Genomic DNA, 22,004 nt, shown 5'->3' with positions numbered 1-22,004 from the left:
AAAAGGAGAATGACTAATAGAGAGAGAGAGAAAGAGAGAGAAAGGCAACTCTGTTTAAATGGCTCTTTACCTGCATCCTGTACAAAGGTGTGACCACAGCCTCCCACTACATTTCCAAAAATAGCAGCAGCAGCGCTCCCGAAGCAGCCGAATAAAAGTGGTCAGAGGAGCAGATCCAGGAGGAGATCCACAGAGAGGCAGGCAATCCAGTTCAAACATCTCCACTGACATATAGACAGCTATTTAAACACTGCCACCGCATGAGAGGCCACGCGGGGGAATTAAACAAAAAAAAAGATGTCATTTTTAGACCTGTAAACACTTTGCCATCAAGCATAGGAGAATCCACCTCCAAACAAAAAAAAGAATTACAGATTAAAAGATTAAATAGATTCAGCACCGCAGCAGTCTGTTGTTTTTTTCAGGGGGTTTTGGCAGCACATGTTCACATTTAATATTTTATCCGGCCAAGATCGTTGAAATAGAGCAGAATAGATTCAGTCTGTGGTTGAGTTCTGTTTTGAAAACCCCTTATTTGGATGGAAGCAGAGAACAGTGTCACTTTTTTGCCACCGCTTTCACACCCCACTTGCTTAGTTGATGCATATTTCATCACGCAGGGGACATTGCAGGAGTTCACAACACAGAGACTAACTGCCTGCGACAGATAAACTTCACTCCTGCAGTAATTCTGATGCTGAAAATGCTGCTTCTGTTTGTCCTAACGCATGTCTTATTATCGCAGTTTCTATTCTGCTCTGTTTTATTCTATATATAGGTCTCCCCATCATTGATTTACTCATTTACTCCCAGATTGAGGCTTTAAAAAACACACAAACAGTGTGGTCAGAGGCCTGTGATAGAGGTGTGATATTCAGACACTAAAACAAACTGCTTGCTGTGATCATATGAATACAAACTGTGGATGTGAAATATGGCGTGTACATCTCATTTACAGGTGTGTGTGTGTGTGTGTGTTTGTGTGGGTGCACGGTGCGTGCAACACAATGCAAAAACATGGCGATGGATGTTATTTCACACCCCCACAGAGAAAGACGGTGCAGTTGGATGCACCCACATGTTCTTCACTCGCACACACACACACACACAGATACAACACAGACATATACAGTACACACACACACACACACACACATACACACACACATGCTTCCTCATTCAGGAGCGGGGGTGGAGAGCAGAGGGAGGGAGAGGTGGTGGGCATCGAAAGAGAGACGCAACAAGTCAGAGATACAGGAAGAGATACAGATATCTGGGTAGAACAAGGTGAAAATGGCAGGAAAATCATTTCAGAAAAGGATATGAGGAGCGTGTCTTTAAGGAGGAGGAGGCCTGCTGTACTGTAGATGAGCAAGAGAGACAGACGAGACCCATCTGCTCTGTTATTCCTTTTATTCTGCTAATCCCCTTTTTTTTCTTCCTCCCTCAATGGCTCTAATCATCCTATCTTGCTATTGTCTGCCGTCGCCACCTCTCACCTGCAGGAGGAGAGCAGAGTGTTCTCCATCCATTCGCATCATCGGGCTGCAACTGACGTTTTTTTTTCCACCATTACCAATGTTTTCATTTCATAAATAAATTATTTAGAGGTTAAAATGTCCTAAAACTATGAAAAGAAAAGCCCAAAGTGACGTCTTCACATTGCTGGTTTTGTCCGACCAACAGACGAAAACACAAATATTAAATTTTTTATGTCTCTTGCAGTGAAATAAAACTGAGAAAAGTAGCTGCAACTATCGTTTGTTTTCACTGCCAAATGATCTGACGATTATTTTCTCGATTAATCGATTAGTTGATGGGTCTACAAAATGTCAAAAAATTGTTAAAAATGTTGACGACTGTTTCCCAAATCCCAAGATGACGTCTTCAAATGTCTTGTTTTGTCCACAACCCAAAAATATTCAGTTTACTTTTAGAAAAGACTAAAGAAAATGGAAAATATTCAAATTTGAGAAGCTGGAATCAGAGAATTTGGAGATTTATTTCTTAAAAAATGACTCAAATTAATGAAATGATTATCAAAATAGTTGGCAAACTAATCGATTAATCAAATAATCCCCACAGTTGAGAAACTGGAACCAGCAAGTGTTTGATATTTTGCAGCGATGTGTATTGTGAGTATTGTCAATCTTTAAAAACAGAATACAAATCCATATTCTCTTTTACTTACACTGTTTATAATACACTTTCATATATACAATATCATGTAATAAATAATAATAATGTTTAGTTGTGCAGCACTACTTAAAAAACACAGTAAAAGGAGTATGGACAGGTAGACAGATAGAAAACAAATAGCAATAAAACAGTAATGAAATAAATTAAGTCATTTGCAGAGACAGAAAACTGAGAAACGAAGCAAATCCTCACATTTGAGGAACTGGAAACCAGCAAATGTTTGATGTTTTTGCTTGAAAAATGACAATTAACTGATTATCAAAATTGTTTGCAGTAAATGTTGTCTATCAGTTGATTAGCTGATTAAACAACTAACTATTAACGAATCACTGCAGCATAAAAACACGTGTTTAAAGCCAATTTTAATGACATAAAACAGATAGAAAACTGAGAAAAGTAACTAATTGTCACATCTGAGAAGCTTGAATCATTTTTCTTGATAAATTACTATTTATTTTCTGTCAATCAACTAACTGACAAACCATTTCAGTCACTTTATGGCTTTAAACAGCACAGATACTTGAAATCTATATGTTAGATTACAAATTAGCTTAAAAATACTATAAATACTGTATATATGAATAGAAATAGGAAATCTATTTTTAATAAGCCCTTATCTGAATGGTATGAATATGAAAAAGGAATAAAAGCCGTGTATAAGAGAGTGTATTGACGGATTAATGTCTTCTTTCTCCTGACTGTGGAGTGTTTTTTGATACAGTGACACAGATAATGTGTTTCTATTGACTACTGATGCAGCAACATCAGCACAAAGAACCCAGCATGCACCTCTTCCATGTGGCCAACCTGTTTACCGTTAACCTGCCGCCTCTTCACATCGCTTCAACATCCTTTCCTTTCTTTGCCTGTATTTCTATTTCCTTTATTTCCTTTTCCTTTTTCTTTTCTGTCTTTCTCGTCTTTCTTTATTTCCTCAACTTTCTTTTTCTCGTTCCATTTCCTTTTCCTTTTCTTTCTTGTCATTTTCCAGCCCGTTCTCTTCAATCTGTGCACAAATAACACGACTTAACACTTTTAAAATTGCGTGCAGGTGATGCGTCAATCCTTCCCAGAGAAATGACGTTATATAATACGACTTTCTCTCCTTTTATAAGGTGATTTTTGGCTTATTAGGAGGAGGCGGGTTGGGTGGATGGAGAGGAGGAGAGCACTCCTCGAGACCACCAACTGGACATTTTTACTGTCATGTGCAGCATTTTTGATGTTTTTATTTCATTTTAGTGTTTTAGTGTCATTTTATTAACGTAATCTTTTCTAACCCTGACCAGGTGGTTTTTGTACCTAAACTTAACTAACGGCGTTAAATTACATGTAAAAAGGTTAAAAATGCAGCGTTAAATTGGTGTTTGGTGTTATTTGTACACAGATTGTAAGTTGGTTTGCAGCTTCTTTCCTTTCTTTTCCTCTCCTCCTCTCTCTTTTCCTTCACTTCCATTTTTCTGCTCCCTTCCTTTCCTGCCTTTTCTTCTCGTTTCCTGTCTTTTATTTTCTGTCTTTCCTTTGTTTTCTTTTCTGCTGTTTCCTCCTTTGTTTTCTCTCATTTCAGTTCCTTTCCATCTCTCCTCTTTCTTTTAATCGTCTTTCTTTCCTTTTCTTTCTCTACTTTCATTTTTCTACCTTTCTTTTCTCTCGTTCCGTTTCATTTCCTTCCTTCTTCTTTCTTGTTCCGTACTTTTCTTTTGTTTCCTTTCCTTCACGTTTTTCTTCACATTTCATTTTCTTTCTCTTCCTTTCTTTTCTTCTCTTTTCATTGTCATTTCTTTTTCTTTCCTTTCTTTCTCATCTTTCTTGTCTCTCTTTTCTCTCATTTCACTTCCTTTACTTTTCTCTCCTATAATCATATTTCTTTTCTTTGTCTTTTCTTTCTTTTAATATTCTTTCCTTTCCTTTTCTGTATTCCCCCTTCACTTTCTTTCTTGTCATTTCCTTTCCTTTATTTTCCTGTCCTTCCTTATTTCTTATCCTTTCCTTGTCTTTCCCCTATTTTCATTTCCTTTCCAGTCCTTTCATTTCCCTGTCTTTTCTTTTATTTCCTCTCCTCTATTTTACTGTCCTTTTTTCCTCTCCTTCCCTTTTCTATCCTCTCTTCTTTTCCTGTCTTTTCTTTTTCTTTTCTTTCCTTTTTTCTGTATTTTCCTTTCCTCTCTTCTCCTCTCTTCGCTTCCTGTTTCCTTTCCTTTCTCGCTCATATGATTGTTGATGACGTTCTGCCATCTGAGAAGGATCAGCTTTGTCTTTGTTTCTCCTCCTCTTTCACCCCCCCCCCCCCCCCCCTCCATCACCGCCCCCTCTGTCTCTGTCTCCTCACTTCTCTCCATCCAACCCCCCCCCTCCCCTCCGCCTCCCCGCCTCCCTCTTCTCTCCAGCTCCTCTCGACTTTGTCTCTGTGTAGAAGGGATTCAGGCAGGCCGGCAGTTACCAGGCAACAGGCTACATGCTCATTGGCTCCGTCTCTGCCTCTCTGTCTCTCTCTGGCTCCTGCATGGGGGTTAACTGCTGTTATGTACTGTTGGTTACTCATTGCGGGGGTCTCGGGGGGGTTCAGCATCCAGCCATTTTTTTTCTATTTTCGGGCTGAACTTTTTGCATGGGTGCCGCCTGGTGAGGTAACAAGTGGAATCGCCACGTTTCCTCACCGGGCAGATGCAGAGACGTTTGCTGTTGTAGCCTAAAGCATCGTATCATCTGCTAATGTGACAAATCCCTTTAAAAACACTAAAAGGACGCACACGTTGCATTGTACGGGATTATTTAGAAGAGAATGGGATTATCACTGCTGTAGCGATGTGTATTGTGAGTGTTGTCAATCTTTAAAAACAGAGTAGAAATCTTTATTCTCTTTCACTATTTATAATATACTTTTATACATATATAATAATAATAATGATGTTTGGACAGCACTACTCAAAAACAGAGAGTAAGGAATATGGATAGATAAAGATAAAACATTAAAAAATGGCAAAAAAAATATTAAAAATAGAAAAAGCAGCTAGAAGTCAAGATTAAAAGATAAATACAAATTACAAGGGTCAATAAATAGAAAGTAAAACCAGATTTATCTTCTTCTAAACAACAATATAAGTATACTCGTCACTTTTTTGGAAAGAAAGTTAGAAAAGACAAGTCTAAAGAGACAAATATACACATATACAGACTTCACATGAGAGCAGTTAGCATGAAAGCTGCAGTTGAAGGCAGCCGGCGCTCATCAGAATCCTCATTAACAAAGATGGCTCCTCAAGGCCCGTCTCTAACGAGCGATGTGCAGCCTGCACAGAAACTTCGACTCCAGCAGCCGCACCTGAAAACTTGGTTTGATAAAGAAAGTAGTCTGGTAAACTATATTACAGCCTCAGACATACCTGGGCTCCAGTTTCAAACATTAGGTGAGCTGCTTTAATACTATTTTTTTATTAGATGTACAGAATTATTTTGGTTTATTACAACATTTTTGTAGTTTTTACCACGATTCCTATCAGTTATGGTGAGATTATGCTGTCAGATGATCAGACAGGTTGTAATAAAAGCCAATAATTAATCCAGATTATCTAAACCACTTCAAAGGTAAAACTAAATGTAAACACTTGAATAAATTTGGCTAATCTGGAGTTTGTTTATAACCTCTTTGATTGACTGACTTCTCGTTCAGATTTCTCTACTACGGTATGTTATTATTACAGATACAGTAGGAATTACGGCCACAACTATGAAAAAAACATCCAAGTTGTAATAAATCTTTCAAGTTTAGGAGTTAACCTTTAATATAAAGCATTTAACTGCAGCGGTTCATGTAAGCAGTTTACAAAAAAAAGCATTGGATTAAAGATCAAGAAACACAAAGAAGCACTTTCCTAATAATTTACATAATAAGCAGCGTATTATTTCACCACCGGAGAGATGATTACTCTGCAGTTTGGTCTGCAGCGTCGCTGCCTCACAGCGTTATAGAGTCAGAGGCTGAAGGAAAAAGGAAAAACAACAAATCAAAATAGAAAGTAAATAAATATTTAAAGAACTATGACATCAAACTATAGTCCATCAAAAAAAAAGGAAAATAAAGTAACAGTACCACTCAAGCACAACAGGTGGACAGTGTACAATTCAGTCCAGCTATACAACAATATCACTATACAGGTTGCAGAATTATAATAATAGAAAGTTCATTTATACAGTATTTATCAAAATGACCCATTTCAAAGTGGTGCACAAGAGGTGCAAACATAAAATAATAAAACAAATGCAGTGAACAGCAAAAAAAAGGTTTCCAAATTTAAAATAAATTTTACCAGGAAAAAATATGATTACAAACAGCAGCAGTAATTTATAACAGAATCTTTACCTAAAAACAGATTATCTGCTGAGTCTCACCACCAGGTCCACTTAATCTTTGATGAGTGTTTTTAAAGGCTTCTCCATCATGTTGCTTTTAAAGTGACTGATATTTACTGTTCTATAAGGTATATTTTATCACCATTCATCCTTGTAGCTGCTAATTTGAGATTTTAATTGGAAATTGATTGAAGGAGCCTCCCTTCTCTCCCTCTCTTGATGCAAAACCTTAATTTTTGTTGCAAAGAGGACTTCTTGTAAGTATCAAGAGGAGGAAGAAGTAGCAGTGATGTGTCTGCCCCCCCCCCTTCCCCTCCCCTCCCCCGGGTAAAGATGCCCCTGTTTTTCACCTCGGAGCTGGAGAACAAGATAGATGGTGTCACTCTTTTACTGTGGTACTTTTTGATCAAGGAGAGTGGACTGTTTCTCAGGAGAGCAGGAGCAGAGCACAGAGAGAGGAAAAACACACAATTAAAGCTTTGAAGACGGCTTCATTCACTCAGGTTTCCCCCAGATACACGATGCTTTGTAAACGTCTTGTGCAACAAAAGCTCTGCCAAGACACAAGTGGCGGACGGCGATATTACTCATGTGTGCTGCATGAAATAAGTTCCACAGAAAGTGTGTGAGATCTCTGGACCCGCTGTGTAACAAGCTCAGAGTGTGAGGCAAACGGACAGGATGAATGATGATGTGTTTGTTCGCGTCGCGCTAATGAGACATGACACATAAGTGTTGCTCACCATGGAATCTGTTTTTTTTTTTTTTTGTTTGTCTCCATAGCGACGAGGAAGAGCTGCGGAAGTCGTTTTCGGAGCTCGGGGACAGCCTGTGTGACTCCAACACCTCCAGATCGATGAAGCGGGAGGGCAGCAGTGAGAAGCCCCTGTCGGAGGAGGTCGAGCCCTCTGGAATGCTGCTGTACAAGAACGGGTTCCTGGTCCGCAAAGTCCACGCTGACTCGGACGGCAAGAGAAGTACGCTTCAGACGCTCTGATTTACAGTTTCCATCTTGAGTTTCAAAGTTCATTCTTGACGTTGGATGGCTTAAAGTCTTAAAAAAACATTGAATTCAGTTCCCTTAAAGGCCTTAGAAGGTACAAAAACATCTTAAATTCTAAATACAGACAGTAACATTAGTTATAACCTTCTTTTGGATGTGATTGCGGGCCGTCGAGAGACATTGCACACTGATAACCTGCAAGGGAGACTGGTGCAACAGTGGATTGTGCTCCATCAGACCTGTCACTACTGCTAGCTACAGTCGCTAGGAAGCTCATCATGTCATAAAGAGCAAGTGTCAGTTTTAGCAAAACCTGTAGTTGTAGTTGGTTAATCCATCCATCAGTTTTCTGCATCTTTTCCAGGTCCAGGTCACATTAATTGATTCATTATTATATTTAGAATTATTGTTATATGCAGCTGGGGAGTACTGAGAAAAATGTGATAAAAAGGTCAATAAATTAATGTACTTATAAATAATTGGAGGCCTTATTGTCTCTTTATGGTTTTCCATCATGAAAACCATGAAAAAGGTATTAAATTGAATTCTATATGGTGTTTAAAAGGTCTTAATAAGTAACCTTGCGTTGGAAACAGCAGATGGCAAAACAACATCACCTTAAGGTCCATTTAGTAGCTGTTTTTGAGCTTTCGATCACATGACATGAGCACATAGGTGGATAGGTGCAAAAAGGTAGTTTTCTAGTGCACATGAGAAGTTTAGAAGTCATGCGGTGCTAGTGTGACATAGAGAAGCCTGCAGAGTTTAATCAAAACAAGGTTTTGGCCGTGCGATCACATGTTACATAATGAAGTATCATGTTAATACGAAAATAGAGCATCAAGTCAGTAATAGACTGATCTAAGATGTGCCATGATGTTGTGATCTATATCTCCAAATAAACCCTCAACTTTTTCTGTGCCTCCAAGACTTTGTGCAGTGGTTTAATTCACAAGAAAGTTGGATTTAATTAAGTGGAACAAGAGTCTAAACTTAAGTTTTGCAGACTAAATGGCCTTGTAATTCGGATTATGATAAAACAGCGTGTTGACTGTTTTATCATAATCCATAGAGGACACAGTAAATTAAAGTAGATATAATAATATGGTGCTGCATTGCTCTGTTTATTTTTTATGTGTTGTATTTTCCTTTATTTCCTTTGTATTTATTTGTACCTTTATTTTACCAATTCATGTCTTTTATATTGTTTTTATCAACGATTTGGGGAAAGATCGACTGCATAAGCTTTTAGTTTCTTGACCTCATGTGTCACTTGTTTGCATCTATTATCTATTTTTATGCTTTATGTGCAAAATTACATATTTAAGAAACTAAACAGCTGAGTGCATGATATAGTATGTATATATCTATAACTACAGGCGTTATGTTTACATTTTTTCTTCTCCTCACAGCACCAAGAGGAAAGAGAGGGTGGAAGACCTTCTACGCCATCCTGAAAGGATTAATTCTCTATCTGCAAAAAGTAAGTCACTCACATTACTACGGAGTGTATTTTATGTATGTACACTCACCAATAAAAGAAAGTCTGAGAAGCCAAATGAAAAGCAATTTGTAGCAGCTACTGCTTGATATTCATTATTCAGCCTTTTCAATAACAGGTGACTACATCTCCATAAACATTCTGTTTTACTTTCACGCTTACAACAAATTTACAGAAGGTGAATCTTTATCTCCATGGTGGATATCACTTTAGAAAAAAAAAGTTCTTTACTGTAATGTTGCCTGCGTACACTGAAACCCCTTTAATGCTTTATTTTAATGAATTATGAAGGACAAAAATACAACTTCACAGTGACGACTCATAAAGGAAGTGACTTTTTGGAGCCCATTTCCTGTTTTCATGTCTAAAAAGTGTTATGACACAATGTCCAGGCCAGCTAGTCAGGCTCTGGCACTGTGCAGAGGAGCCATAAGGAGCGATGGGTCTGGCTTTGGTGGGGGTTGGGGTGGGGGGGGGGGAGGAGGGGGGGGGCAGACTGCCAGCATAACAGGACTCTGTTGCCCCAACCTCCTCCTGAATGGAGACAAAAATACATCAACCACTCAGGGAGCTTTTAGACACACCACAGCTTTGTTCTCCAAGTCTGTGCATCGAACCTCAAAACTTTTTCGGGCACAGACTGAAATGTGTCCAAAGAGTCACATTTAAAACTGTTAAGTACTAAAAGTTGACATTGAAAGTTTAGTTATTCTTTAATCAGACAGTTTCTAAAGGCTGCTTGTGTTTAGACAGCATTTAAAGGAGCTATAATCAATATTTTTCTTAATACAATGTATGAAATGACAGTGTGTAATGTGTTGGTCATGGGTCGCAGCTCCCTTCAGCTTTAAGGGGCTTTATAGTGAGTTTCAGCTCATTGTTTAGTTATACAGCTGCAATTTTGCCATTTTGGTTCACTCTCAATGCTCTCATAGGGTCGTTTTGGACCACAGCAGGCAGCTATTTTCCCACTGTACACTACCTGCTCAGCACCAGTGCTGAAAATGGCAAAAAATTACACTATGAGAACAACAAGAGTGAACCAAAAGAGTAAAGTTTCAGGACAGAAACCAAAACAATGAGCTGAAATGACGCTAAAAACACTTACTAGAGTTGAGAGGAGCTCCAGAAAGATGGTAATTCTCTTTAGGTTTGGCACTATTAGCAACACCTGTGATCCATTCTGAGTATAATTATATTGATTATAGCCGCTCAAAACGAGGACACAGAACGTACATTTTGGGAGCAGTATCGAAACTCAGGTATCATTTCGGCGCTCGCATCAAAAAAATTCAAATGATACTCAGCGCTAATGTTGCTAGTCAAGCAGCAGAGACTCCTCTGTTTTCAAAATGAAAAAAGTTGTTTTAATTGCATTTAAGCGTTTCAAATCATTTTGATGGATAGAAGGACTCGGCCTCCGCTTTCCCACCTGCGCTCTAATCATCAGTAGTTTTTAATAGGCGTAGCTGCTGTACTAATGTTTGTGTGCAGCTCTTTCCCCTCTCAACACCAACTTTACTAAGTGTTAATATCCTCTAGGTGTTAATCATAACATTCATTTCCTATTTGTAATTGTCACACCAGGGAGAATACAGGCCTGATAAGCAGCTATCTGATGAGGACCTGAAGAACGCCGTGTCCATCCATCACGCTCTGGCCATGAAAGCTTCAGACTACAGCAAGAGGCCCAACGTCTTCTACCTGCGAACCGCTGACTGGAGGGTTTATCTCTTCCAGGCACCGTGAGTCCACCAGTCTGCCCATTTTATGCTGCTTACTGAACCAAAATGACATATTGTGCACGTAATATCTTGACTTTGCAAGGTCAATGTTTGAGCCTTGTTAGTTTTTCTGACCTGTAGTCTCTGTCCAAACTATACTATATGGCCAAAAGTATGTGGACAGTCCTGTACTTATCCACATTTGTGCACTTTTTGATCTAAAGCTGTTCTTCGTGTTTTGGGCCAGGCCCCTTATTTCTAAGTTAAAGGATGGGTTTTCAATTTTCAAGTATGTCTTAAATCAATAGAAAGATGCCCATATGGACATTGAAATAGATTTGCTCACTGCAACCATTCCTCTTGTTCATACAAGCCTTAAAAAGATCCCTTCTTTAAATGATTTCAGTCTAAGTGATGGAGCACAAAATCCACAGTCCTTGTTCTGTGCAAAAATGTATTCAAATATTTATCTAAAGTTAATATGAGACTTCAGCAGTCTGAGTTAGTCAGGTCAAGTGGGGATCTTCCCAAGTTATCATCGCTTAAAATTCCACAGTGTTTCTATGCTGAGCTGCACAAAGAGGGAACTTTGTACTAAAAATACCGTCATGTTGCAAGATAATCACTTGGTTTGGTGAACTCTGACTGCCAAAGCTTCATATTAACTTCAGATAAACTGTTAAATACATTTTTGCACAAAACAAAGACTGTAGATTTTGCCCCCCATCACTTACATTGAAATTGCTTCTAATTGTCAGTATGAACAGGAGGAACAATTACATCCAGCAAGAATAGGTTGATATTTTAGACAATAGTGTGCTTCCAACTTTGTGCATGCGGGTTATTGTCATGTTGAAACCAACTACCACGTCTCGAGGCTGTACCTCAAAGTGCCACCGACGGATGCTAGATGCTCCAACTGACTTCCATTCAAAAAGTGTCAACTTCTCTATAGAAATACCAAGTCAATCGTTTTTTTTAACAAGTCATTATGGTCTCAATCTTTAAATTTGAGCCCTCTAATAAATGTACTGTTGGTCATTTTGGAAATTATTGCTCCGTTAATATGATTTGAAGACTTTTAGTAGCTTTGATGTTTGATGCAGGAAGTGAATACTGCATTGATCTAAGTGTGCAGAAATCTATTTCATCAGGTAGCTTTGATGTCTGCCATGTGGGTGTTGATTGACAGCTGTGATTGACAGTTGGCTCCCCGGCTCCAGGGCTGAGTCAGACTATTGTTGCAATATTTCATTAAGTTTAATGTTACTTGATTATAATACTTACCCTGTTTGCACAATTTAGCTCAAGTGACGTTTGGTCCAAGGTAGCAGGGCTTGTTTCCAGAGCATGAAAGGCAAACCAGCTCCAATGCAAACCAATGGGTGACGTCACATCTTGCTATGTCCATCTTTATATACAGTCTATGGGTTGAAACAAGACAGAGCTATCCTCAAATTGCTGTAAAAAAAAAAATGATTTCCCAATTTGCTGTGTAAGAACTTTCCTGGTCTGCACAGAGCCCTGACCTCAACCCCATCAAACACCACTGGGATGAACTGGAACAGCAACTGTCTTATCACCCAACATCAATTTTGGACCTCACTGATGCTCTTGTGACTGAATGGGAGCAAATCCCTGCAGCCAAATTTGGTGGAAAGTCTTCCCAGAAGAGTAGCAGCAGCAGATAAACGCTCATAGTTTTAGAATAAGATGTTGAACAATCACATACAGCTGTAATGTTCAGTGTCTGCATACTTGTAGCGTAGCGTAGCTATGGCTGATTAATCACAGCGGAGCATCCAACCTCAACTAACAGCATGCCGATCCAGCTGTGCACGTGTTCCCACTGTGTGCAGAACACATGCTGAGAGTGCACGGATCAATGATATATAAACATGTTGAGCAGGATGTATGTAATGAACGTTGAGAGCAAGGTGAAGGTGTGTACGTGTGTGTTAGCTGTATCCAGGAAGTGGCACATGAGTGGCCACATGTTTCAGCCCCCAGGAGGACAGGCTCTGTGCTCCAGTTGCAGCTTGCATTTGTCCCAGATACTGTACCCCTCTCTCCATCTCTCTCCTCTTTTTTTTCCTTCTCCTTTCCGTCTCTCGATCTCTTTCTCTCTCTCTGGTTCTCCCTGAGGATTTAAGCAAGGCTGTCTGATTCAATCTGATATTTCTCATGGGTCCCTAATGGGTCCGTTAGTGTAAAACAGGCCCTTTTCTCTCATGCATTAATTGGCTCCAAAATAATTTCTTTGTCAACAGCAAGGCTGCATTCACTGATAATTATCCCTTTGATGTTGTATGTGCTGATGTTGCACACAGCAGCATAGAGAGGAACTGATGGTGTGTGTTTGCAGCTACTGTGTGTGTTTTGGGGTTTGTTTGAAATGTATCTGTGTATTGTTTATGCATGTGTGGGCGCGTATTATCCATCACAGGAACGCGGAGCAGATGCAGTCTTGGATCACGCGGATCAACACAGTGGCCGCCATGTTCTCAGCTCCTCCCTTCCCAGCAGCCATCGGCTCCCAGAAGAAGTTCAGCCGGCCGCTGCTGCCGGGAACGATGTCCAAACTGTCCGAGGTATCGTAACGTCACAGATATTTCTCAGCCGAGGTCGACCTGAGACGAGTCTGAGTCCAGCGTGGAATTCATCAGAGAAAAACCAATGCATATCTTTCAAAAATAAAAACGATCTGTACTCCGCAGCCATTTCCAAAAGATGTTTACGCATCATTTTTCATAACATAGTGGCAGAGTTATTAAAATTAAATTTTCATGAGTAAACACTCCGCCAACGCCGATGCAATACATCACTAGTGGCCACTAGTGGATATGATTGCAGGCATTTCATTCCTCATTTTGATCTGTTGTGAAATGTGGTTGGAAATGCATTTTGGGGTGAAGAGTTTGTTTGTTTTGTTCACCACAAGACACAAATTGAATAAATTATATCAGTTAATAGCTCAGTAACAATCAGTAATAGCAATCATAGCTTCAGCGCCATGTTGCCGCCACCATAAGTAAAAAATGTGCTGTTTTTCATCATAAAAAACTGTTCTAACAAGATATTTTCTCATTATAACAGGATTAATGATAACAATTTAGTTGCCTGTTTTTTAGGTACTCAGAGCTAAAACTAATATAATTTAAGGTTAGTTTTAGTTTTTGTTGAAGCTGCATCAGAGCTGTGTTGATTCAACCTTGAGGTTATTTTGGAGGCTGTAGCTTGTGATGCTGTTGAACTGTATTACGAAATACTGCAAAGTGTTTCTAACCTCATTCATAACCCTCACTGATATAAATAGGGTGGACGAAATATCGGAAACACCTCACAGTACTGTGTGTCTTCAGCGAAACACTGACATTATAACCTCTGTGAAAGTAGTTTTATCAGACGGCATTAGTGTTACGTGGATCTTATAAACTTGCCCAATGTGTCATTATAACATGAAGGGATCTTGTTATTACTAGAATAAGATCTCAGTATAATGTTATAAAATGTTGTAGCATCAATACACGACATACCACCATGTACTCAATACAACAGAAACCAAAATAATATTCAGCACTGGCTACAGTGGAACATAGGATACATTACTCTACAACATCAATATTATATGCAGTCAGGGTTGTAAGTAATGGACTCAAACACACGACTCCGAGGCGGGAAAGATAAATCAAAACAAAATATACTGTGTCCATAATCCAAATAGTTTGTCAATCCAAACAGGCAAACAAAGCATAAGAGGCAAGGCAGAAAAAAAGGCAGATGGCCATAAGAAGGAGGCAGAAACAGGTGGCAGGAAGGCTGATGTGAAGGCTGAATGGACAGAAGAGAACTGAGGGACAGTGGATGGTACTGTATATATCCTGGAGAAGTGATGACAGGTGTGCAGGTGGATGTGGGAGTCACTAGTGCTCTGGGATAAAAAACATTTTAAAAAATGCAAATTAAAGTAGGCAGGTGTTTATTGCTTCCTTCGTCTCCCCCTCATGATATTTGTCTTGACTCTTACAGGAGGAGCAGGTCAGATCCCACGAAGCTCGATTCAGAACCCTCTCCACTGAACTGGCTGAGCTACGCTCTTACCCTCCTGACCGCAAGGTCAAAGGCCGCGAGCTGGAAGAGTACCGTCAGCGAGACGAGTATCTGGAGTTTGAGGTGAGGGAGAGAAATAAATGGGAAAGGCAGTCAAGCGTTAAATCATTATTACAGTACTGCGGTGCTCTCGATTGTCAAGTCCTGAATGTCTTCTTCTCTCTGTCTGTCTCTGTCTTACACACACACATCTTTTATAGAAAACGCGGTACGCCACTTACACCATGCTGCTGCGGGCTAAAATCCGGAGCGGTGAGGAGGACCTGTCTGTGTTCGAGTCCCTGCTGCTGGAGGACAACGGGCTGCAGAGGGCCCACTCCAGCCCCACGCTGCAGGACAGCAGCCAGGCCAGTCAGATCAGTCAGGCCAGCAGCACCAGAGACGGAGGCAACAGCAGCAAAGCCAGCGGCTGCAGCAGCAAGCCTAGACAGGAAGGCCAGAGACACAGCTACCGACAGGCCGTCAAGAAGTGAGACGGGGCGGGGGCGCCGGGAGCGGCACGGCGTTGCACTGCCAGCGGCAGGCTGTCTCCCTGCATAGGTTTTTATTTGATATCCAGAAGGGTTTGGAGCTCTGCTTGAAGGGGGAGCAGGCGTGAGGCTGTACCCCACACCCTCCCCCGACCATGACGCCCTACCCGGCACCCCGATCTTCTCATCAATAGAGGAGGTGCAGATCCTGTGACTGGCATAGTGGCTGGGCAACACCAGCAAGGATGTTGGTGCAGGAGGTGGGAGGAACGGTTGGGAGGTCACAGATCTGCAGAGACGAGGTGTCTTAGAGAACGTACGCTGGGTGCGGCAGCAGACTGAACTGTGCAGTGAGATAAAGAGGGTGCTGATAGATTGAACAAGGCACCCATCCAGCATCCTTTCCTCTTCTCCCCCTTTTGTTCTTTCAAGGCACCTCTCCGGCCAAGTTCTCCCACCTTTTTTCTTGACCATTCACTCAGTTCCGGGACCAAACACGTTTACACATTTAAACATCACATTTTAGACGACTGACGGTTTGATTTCAGTTGAATCGCTACCACCACTCTGATTTGAAGTACTGTAAAAGTGACTGGACTCGTACAACATCACCAGGTCTTATGGAGCCATTACGTTCCAGCTCCTTTTGTTGCCACATCACCGCGGTGTGTTCACATTCCATTACAGGAGTCAGACATTACAGCTTTTTTGCTCCTGTGCATATTTCGCTGAAGGTGGTATCAAGTCGAATCAGTGCACAAGACATAATAAAGAAGTGTTGAGGGTGCGGCTGCAGTATACAACACACGTGTGTGAGGACGGGAGACGCTGCAGCTCGTCTCCTCTTTTCTCTAGTCGCCGGTGGCCGGTCAGAGGCAACAAGATCAGTAGAAGTTCACAGCGCTCCTGATATGCAGCGACATAACTGCATCTCATCAAGAGAGAGGTCTTTTTTCCGCTGTACTTGAACAGGTGATCTCTTACCCGGTTGCTTTCGCTTCTGTCCCGTGGTGTGCTTCTGTTCTCTTTCTACTTCTTGGCCGAATGTTGTTTTTTCTCCAGTGATCCGCATGCCTGCATCCAGCACAGCGCTTCTTTTAGGCCTTTTACTACTTTGAGGGCAAGACCGAGAGCAGCGAAGTTGCTCTCTGAGGTCGTTTAGTCCCTTTTTCCTCATGCCAGTGCCATATCCCAACGTGTGTAATCTCTGTCTGTACTTACAGCCTCTCATTTATAAGCCCTATTTTAACACTCACCAGGCAGACCCTGAATGTTCTTGTTTTTTCAATATTTTTACAGTATTTTACAGTTGTTTGTTGATGTTGAACCTATTCCTCCTGTGTACGTCAAGTGTATGATGAAATATGATATTGAAAATGTAAAAGGAAATATGTTATCCATACTCTTTGTAAACATCCAGGATATGTTGTATATAAAGCACCATCTGCTTATATTGTAGGATATATGACAGTATATTTACAATATATTCAACACACTGTTGTGAAGATGCATTATTAGGAACACAGTCACACAAAGATGACATTTTCTTCTTGTGCGTCCCTAAAAGCGCTACATGATAATCATGTGTTGCTTTGTTTTTGTTTTGTTTTTTTCTTACATGGTGGTAATAATTCAGCACAATATGAGTATTATAGTAAAGCCTATGTACCTATCAAAGATTAGTAAGTGATCACAGGGTGTTTGTGAGAGGATTACGCCAAGCAGTAGTGAAAAAAAAAAAAGATAATTCATGTCAGGATTAGAAGTCAGGAAGTATTCCAAAGACAACGCATGGTTCACTATGACCTAATAGCATGATTTTAATGGGATCAGGGTAGTGTTGTCGCAGATGCATGAAAAAGGTGAGGAATGTAAGAAAAAGGGAAGACGGTGTGTTAAAGAGACTCCTCATTCAGGAGGGCGAGGAGGGACTGGTCTAAATACAGAACCATATAATGTTTGATATGATTTTGGTAGCCATATACACCTCATAGCATTGTTGATGTATAGCCATTTTCTACTCAGGCTTTTAAAATGACACCTTGAGCAGCTGCAGTGCCAGCGTCCAACCAGCAGGGAGAGCTGTCAACATTCACTTAATGTTCTTTCAGCCATAATCACACCTGCTGCACCCTGCAGTGAATATGCATGGCATCTCACGTTCACTTGAAGTCTGGTACTGCAGGGCTACGAGACAGGACCTGTTTGTATTAACTATGGATGTCAAGTCTGTCAGCGTGTGTGTGTTTAGAGTGTGTGCACGTACATTTCTGTCTTGTTCTGTCGGGTTAGTGAGCGTCGGGCAGCGTGCGCGTGCGGTGACTGCGCTTGCTGGAAGCACAGGAGCCTGTTTCAAATGGCTGTAGAGGACGATCCAGCCAGTTTCATGATGATGTTTGATGTCACGTCAGCAGCTTTCATCCAGCAGCGTCCGTGTTGTTAGATTGAATTTGTGCAGTTTCTAGAACAGATGATTGAATATTCAGGCTTGAGCATCACATCCTGCCTCTCAATCATGTTCCTGCTTGTAATTTAGAGTTGAAACAAGTAGTTGATTAATCGATTAGTCAATCTATCAGCATCATCAGTCTATTTTCAAGCAAAAATGACAAAACATTCTTCAGTTTCAGCTTCTCAGTTATTAGTATTTCCCTGTTTTCTTTGACATATGTGAAAGTAAAACTGAGTATCTTTTGGTTTTGGACTCTTTGTCAGACAAATGATGCAATTCATAGACGTTGAATTAGCGTTTAGGAAATTTATTACTGCAGTTTTTCACTATTTTCTGACATTTTATGGACCAAACGATTAATCAGCAGTTTATTTTAATCCACATCTCATCGTTTTTTTGTTTACCTCATCTGCTCTCTCCGTCTCTGTCTCTTCTTTCATCTCAGTTTATTTATGACTTATACTAAGTTTACTGTACGTGCACAGTGTTGCCATAACTGACATCTTGTATCTCTTACCAGTTATGTACCAGTTGACATTACAGTATTTATTGATAGTGTCTGACTCTGCTGTTTACAATGGGGCCAAACTGTCAAAGAGCAGCCAGTCTCATGTCGAGTGCCATTCATGATCTACTGAGGGAGAAAGAAGGAGAATTAAATCAGAAAATGCCAATTTTGATTCATTCTTGAAGATTCAGTTACGTAAGATAAATATTGATATTACATAAATATGAAAGCACATCTCAGTATTTATCCTGGGAACTCTCATGTTCCTTTTTGGCCAAAAATAACCTATTTGTTGGCACTTTCAGTCTTAAATGTACACATGCAAAGAAAAGATTGATTAAATACTCTTCAGGTTGAATTTGACCCGTTTTTAGATTTGAGAGCAGTAAAAACACATCTAACACATTTATTTTAGCCTGAAATCTGACGTCTTTTCCCAAAAGTGACCCAGAATATGCAAAAATATCTAAACCTTTTCTTTATTTCTATGCAGCTGATAAACATATTTATACATTGAGAGTGTTCAGGGTTAAATTGGATCCATATTTATTCAAAAAATTAAAAAAAGAAAAAAACACCAATCAAAAATGACAGCTGTTTTCCTGTTTTAGGTCACACAGGACCATAATGTGATTGTTTTTTCTCCATAATCAAATAGTGCAAAACCTAAATAATAGACTCTCTCTGCTCTCTGAAAGCTTTATTAAGGATTAATTGCTCATTTATTAATGACTGATGAGGTATTTATGATTAAAATGATTGATTTGTAGCTCATAAATTTGATATAAAGTCTGATTATGAGGGGATACTATGAAGGGTTAGCATATAAACAGTATGTAAGAGTTAAGAAAGGATGTTGGATCATTTGACTTTCATCCAGCTGTATCATAACCAACAAACGAGTGCAATAATCCTACTGCGTATTATGTGTATTCTAAGAGCAAACTCTCTGCACACTCCATACAGTGTGGGTGGATGAAGTGTGAAAGCGCGGCGGTTCTTTAGAGCCTCCACCTTGACAAAGTCTCCCAAGGCCCCGCTCTCTTTCCTCTCTCCTCTCCTCTTCCTCCTCCTCCTCCTCCTCCTCCTCCTCTCTCTTCATGTGTTGTCACCACTCAGTTACATCAAAGAGCAGCTGCAGGATCTCCATGGCACTGGTTAGCATGGAAATGACTGGTTCCCCTGGTGACGGCTCTGTGATGCTCAAGTGAAAGTCACCCTGTTGTACTGCACTCACACAGTACACACAACACCTCTGTTAAAGCAGCAGTGCATGCCTGCAGCCGTTTTTTTTTTTTTTTTTTTTTAGGTGAGCTGTCCTTTAAACGTGCACACTTGTTTTCATTTCTGCCCATCACAGCCTCATCTCTGAATGTGACGTGTAAATAAAGCATGAGATATTAATGGCCTGCTTTCATTTATATTACAGTTAGAGCATTAAATGAAGGGTTAATATATAAGCTAGGTCAAACATTTTTTGTTCTTGTCCTTGAGCTCATGGTCTTTTTTTTTCTTTTTCTATCTATGTGAATGAAGGAAATGGCTATATTTAATGCTGTTGTATGCCGTTGTGTTTTAGAGAATCGAGCCAGCTCACACAAAATCTTTTTACATGTTAGAGAGGTCTGATCTGATCCATCTCAGTGTTTTTTAGACCGGTGCAGGTAAGGCAATGTTCATTTTATGCTATTACATAACAGTGAGCTACATGTGTCACTGCCTTGTTAAAACTCACCAAGGAAATGTTGTTTGTGAACTTCTCATTTCGGGGAGACATAGAAGATATAAAATAAAAAGTGTTTTGAAAGGTTAATTGTGTCTGAGCGTCATTGTGTTGAATGGAAAGAAATGAAGCTGCTTTATACTTCGTTTCAGAGATTTATTGTACTTTAAGCTCTGTTGCATTTATATGAAAGCTGTTATTTTGCAGATTAAAAAATATATAATTAGCATATAAATGTTTTTAAAAAAATGTCCCAACAGTGTATAAAATAGTTCCAATAGATCCATTAATATCATCTATAACATGAGCCATTCTGCTGCATGAGTACTTTTAGATACTTTCAGGACATTTTTACATTATAATATTTACATACTTTACATTTCTAATGCAAGACGTGCTTATAATGGTGTTTATATATTGTGATATTACTATTTTTACTATTTATATTTATTTATACTATATAATCCTAAAAGATAGTTTTTAAAGATCCACTCCAGACATGTTTTAAGACGTATAAAAATGCTCTGCCATGAAAATTCTGTTAAAATTCTTCTTTCTAATATGGTTTTTACACACAAAAAAGTGAAATCATCTTGTTGAAATCCTTAAAATTACATCTATTTCCTCATTGAAAAACCCAGAAGCTCTGAATCTGTAAATATTTTTAACTTCAGAAGTTTAACAGCCGAACACAAAATGTTTCTTACATCACTGTAAAGTCCGTTCTCGGTGTGCGTGCGGTTTAGGCTTCACATTTCCGTATCACACTTATGTGAGCTGCATAGTGCAATTGCCAAACTAGTTATGATGTCATTAATTATGTCTGTCCGTGTTTTAAACTGAGGTTTAAGGTGAGCACAGAGGAACTTTCCCCCTTCAGCAGATGAACGTGAGAACAGCCTTAAGATGTCAAACTTTCATTCTGCACGGTAAAGGTCAAACATTCAAGTGATGTAATAAAAAAGAAAAACAAATTTCTGAGTGGATGGGGACTTATTCAGGGCTCCTTAAAGTGAGAATATACCTCTCGGAGGATGTGAACTTCTTCTGTAGGCTTCATTAAGTAATTACCATTCACATAAATGGATCCATCATACAGTGAACAGTATAGGTCATACTCCACCAGTGATGGAAGAAGAGTTCAGATCATTTACGTAAGTCTACAGAGTCCTGAAGATGATTTTTTAAAAATCTCTTTTGGGAATTGGATTAATTACACATTTGTTAGAGAATTTGCACCACAAAAGTTCAATGTCAACAAATGATAGTCCTGCATTAAAGAGGCCCTGGTCTAATTTGAAGACCTTTATTATATTGTATTTTAGTCTATATAACACTCACTTGGTAGATATTCATAAATAAACTCATATGTTGGGGGTTTGATGCGGGCCCAACAGCATTTTTTGCCTTGGAGCAGAAAAATGGAAAATGTAATGATTTATAAGATAATCATTGTGTTTGAACATTGATTTTTATTCTGTCAAATATTTTTGGCTTATGAGCAAAAGTGCATTTAGGTCTACTTAATGGTGGCCCTTTTTTCATTTAATGGATAGGTTCTCAATTTTTTAAGTGTGTCTTAAAACAGCAGTCAGGTGTCCATATGCACAGTGAAAGAGGTTTTCCTCGCTGTAATCATTCCTCCTGTTCATACTGGATATTAAAAGATCCTTCAAATGTGCTTTCAATGTTAGTGATGGAGGCCAAAATCCACAGTGTGTCCACACAGTCATTTAAAAGTTGATGTGAAGCTTATATGAGGCTTCAGCAGTCTGAGTTAGTCATATCAAGTGGATATCTGACACATTTACAGTCTTTTTAGCATCAAATTCCCTCTTTGTGTTTCCTTGGACAGTGTTTCCCAGTTGAACTGTGGTGGAAGTATAGTAACAAAAAGAGGAACTTTGTCACTAAAAAGACTGTTATGTTGAAAGATATCTACTTTGATTCATTTGGACGGTTGA

At 39.6% G+C, this 22,004-nt stretch overlaps 1 protein-coding gene across 3 annotated transcripts in view; it reads left to right on the top strand.

Moving 5' to 3' along the window:
* Nucleotides 1-20,130, top strand: part of LOC137171587 (PH and SEC7 domain-containing protein 1-like) — a 77,654-nt gene extending 57,524 nt beyond the window's left edge. For all 3 annotated transcript variants that reach the window (XM_067575599.1, XM_067575600.1, XM_067575601.1), the window contains 6 exons: nt 7,333-7,526; nt 8,965-9,035; nt 10,641-10,798; nt 13,224-13,368; nt 14,807-14,950; nt 15,088-20,130. In XM_067575599.1, coding sequence (XP_067431700.1) covers nt 7,333-7,526; nt 8,965-9,035; nt 10,641-10,798; nt 13,224-13,368; nt 14,807-14,950; nt 15,088-15,360 — 985 coding nt within the window. In that variant the 3' untranslated portion in view covers nt 15,361-20,130. The remainder of the gene's footprint in view (nt 1-7,332; nt 7,527-8,964; nt 9,036-10,640; nt 10,799-13,223; nt 13,369-14,806; nt 14,951-15,087) is intronic.
* Nucleotides 20,131-22,004: the final 1,874 nt, after the last annotated feature.

This window comes from Thunnus thynnus, chromosome 20 (genome assembly GCF_963924715.1).
Source record: "Thunnus thynnus chromosome 20, fThuThy2.1, whole genome shotgun sequence".
In the NCBI taxonomy this organism is placed as follows: domain Eukaryota; kingdom Metazoa; phylum Chordata; class Actinopteri; order Scombriformes; family Scombridae; genus Thunnus; species Thunnus thynnus.
This window is presented reverse-complemented; position numbering and strand designations above follow the sequence as displayed.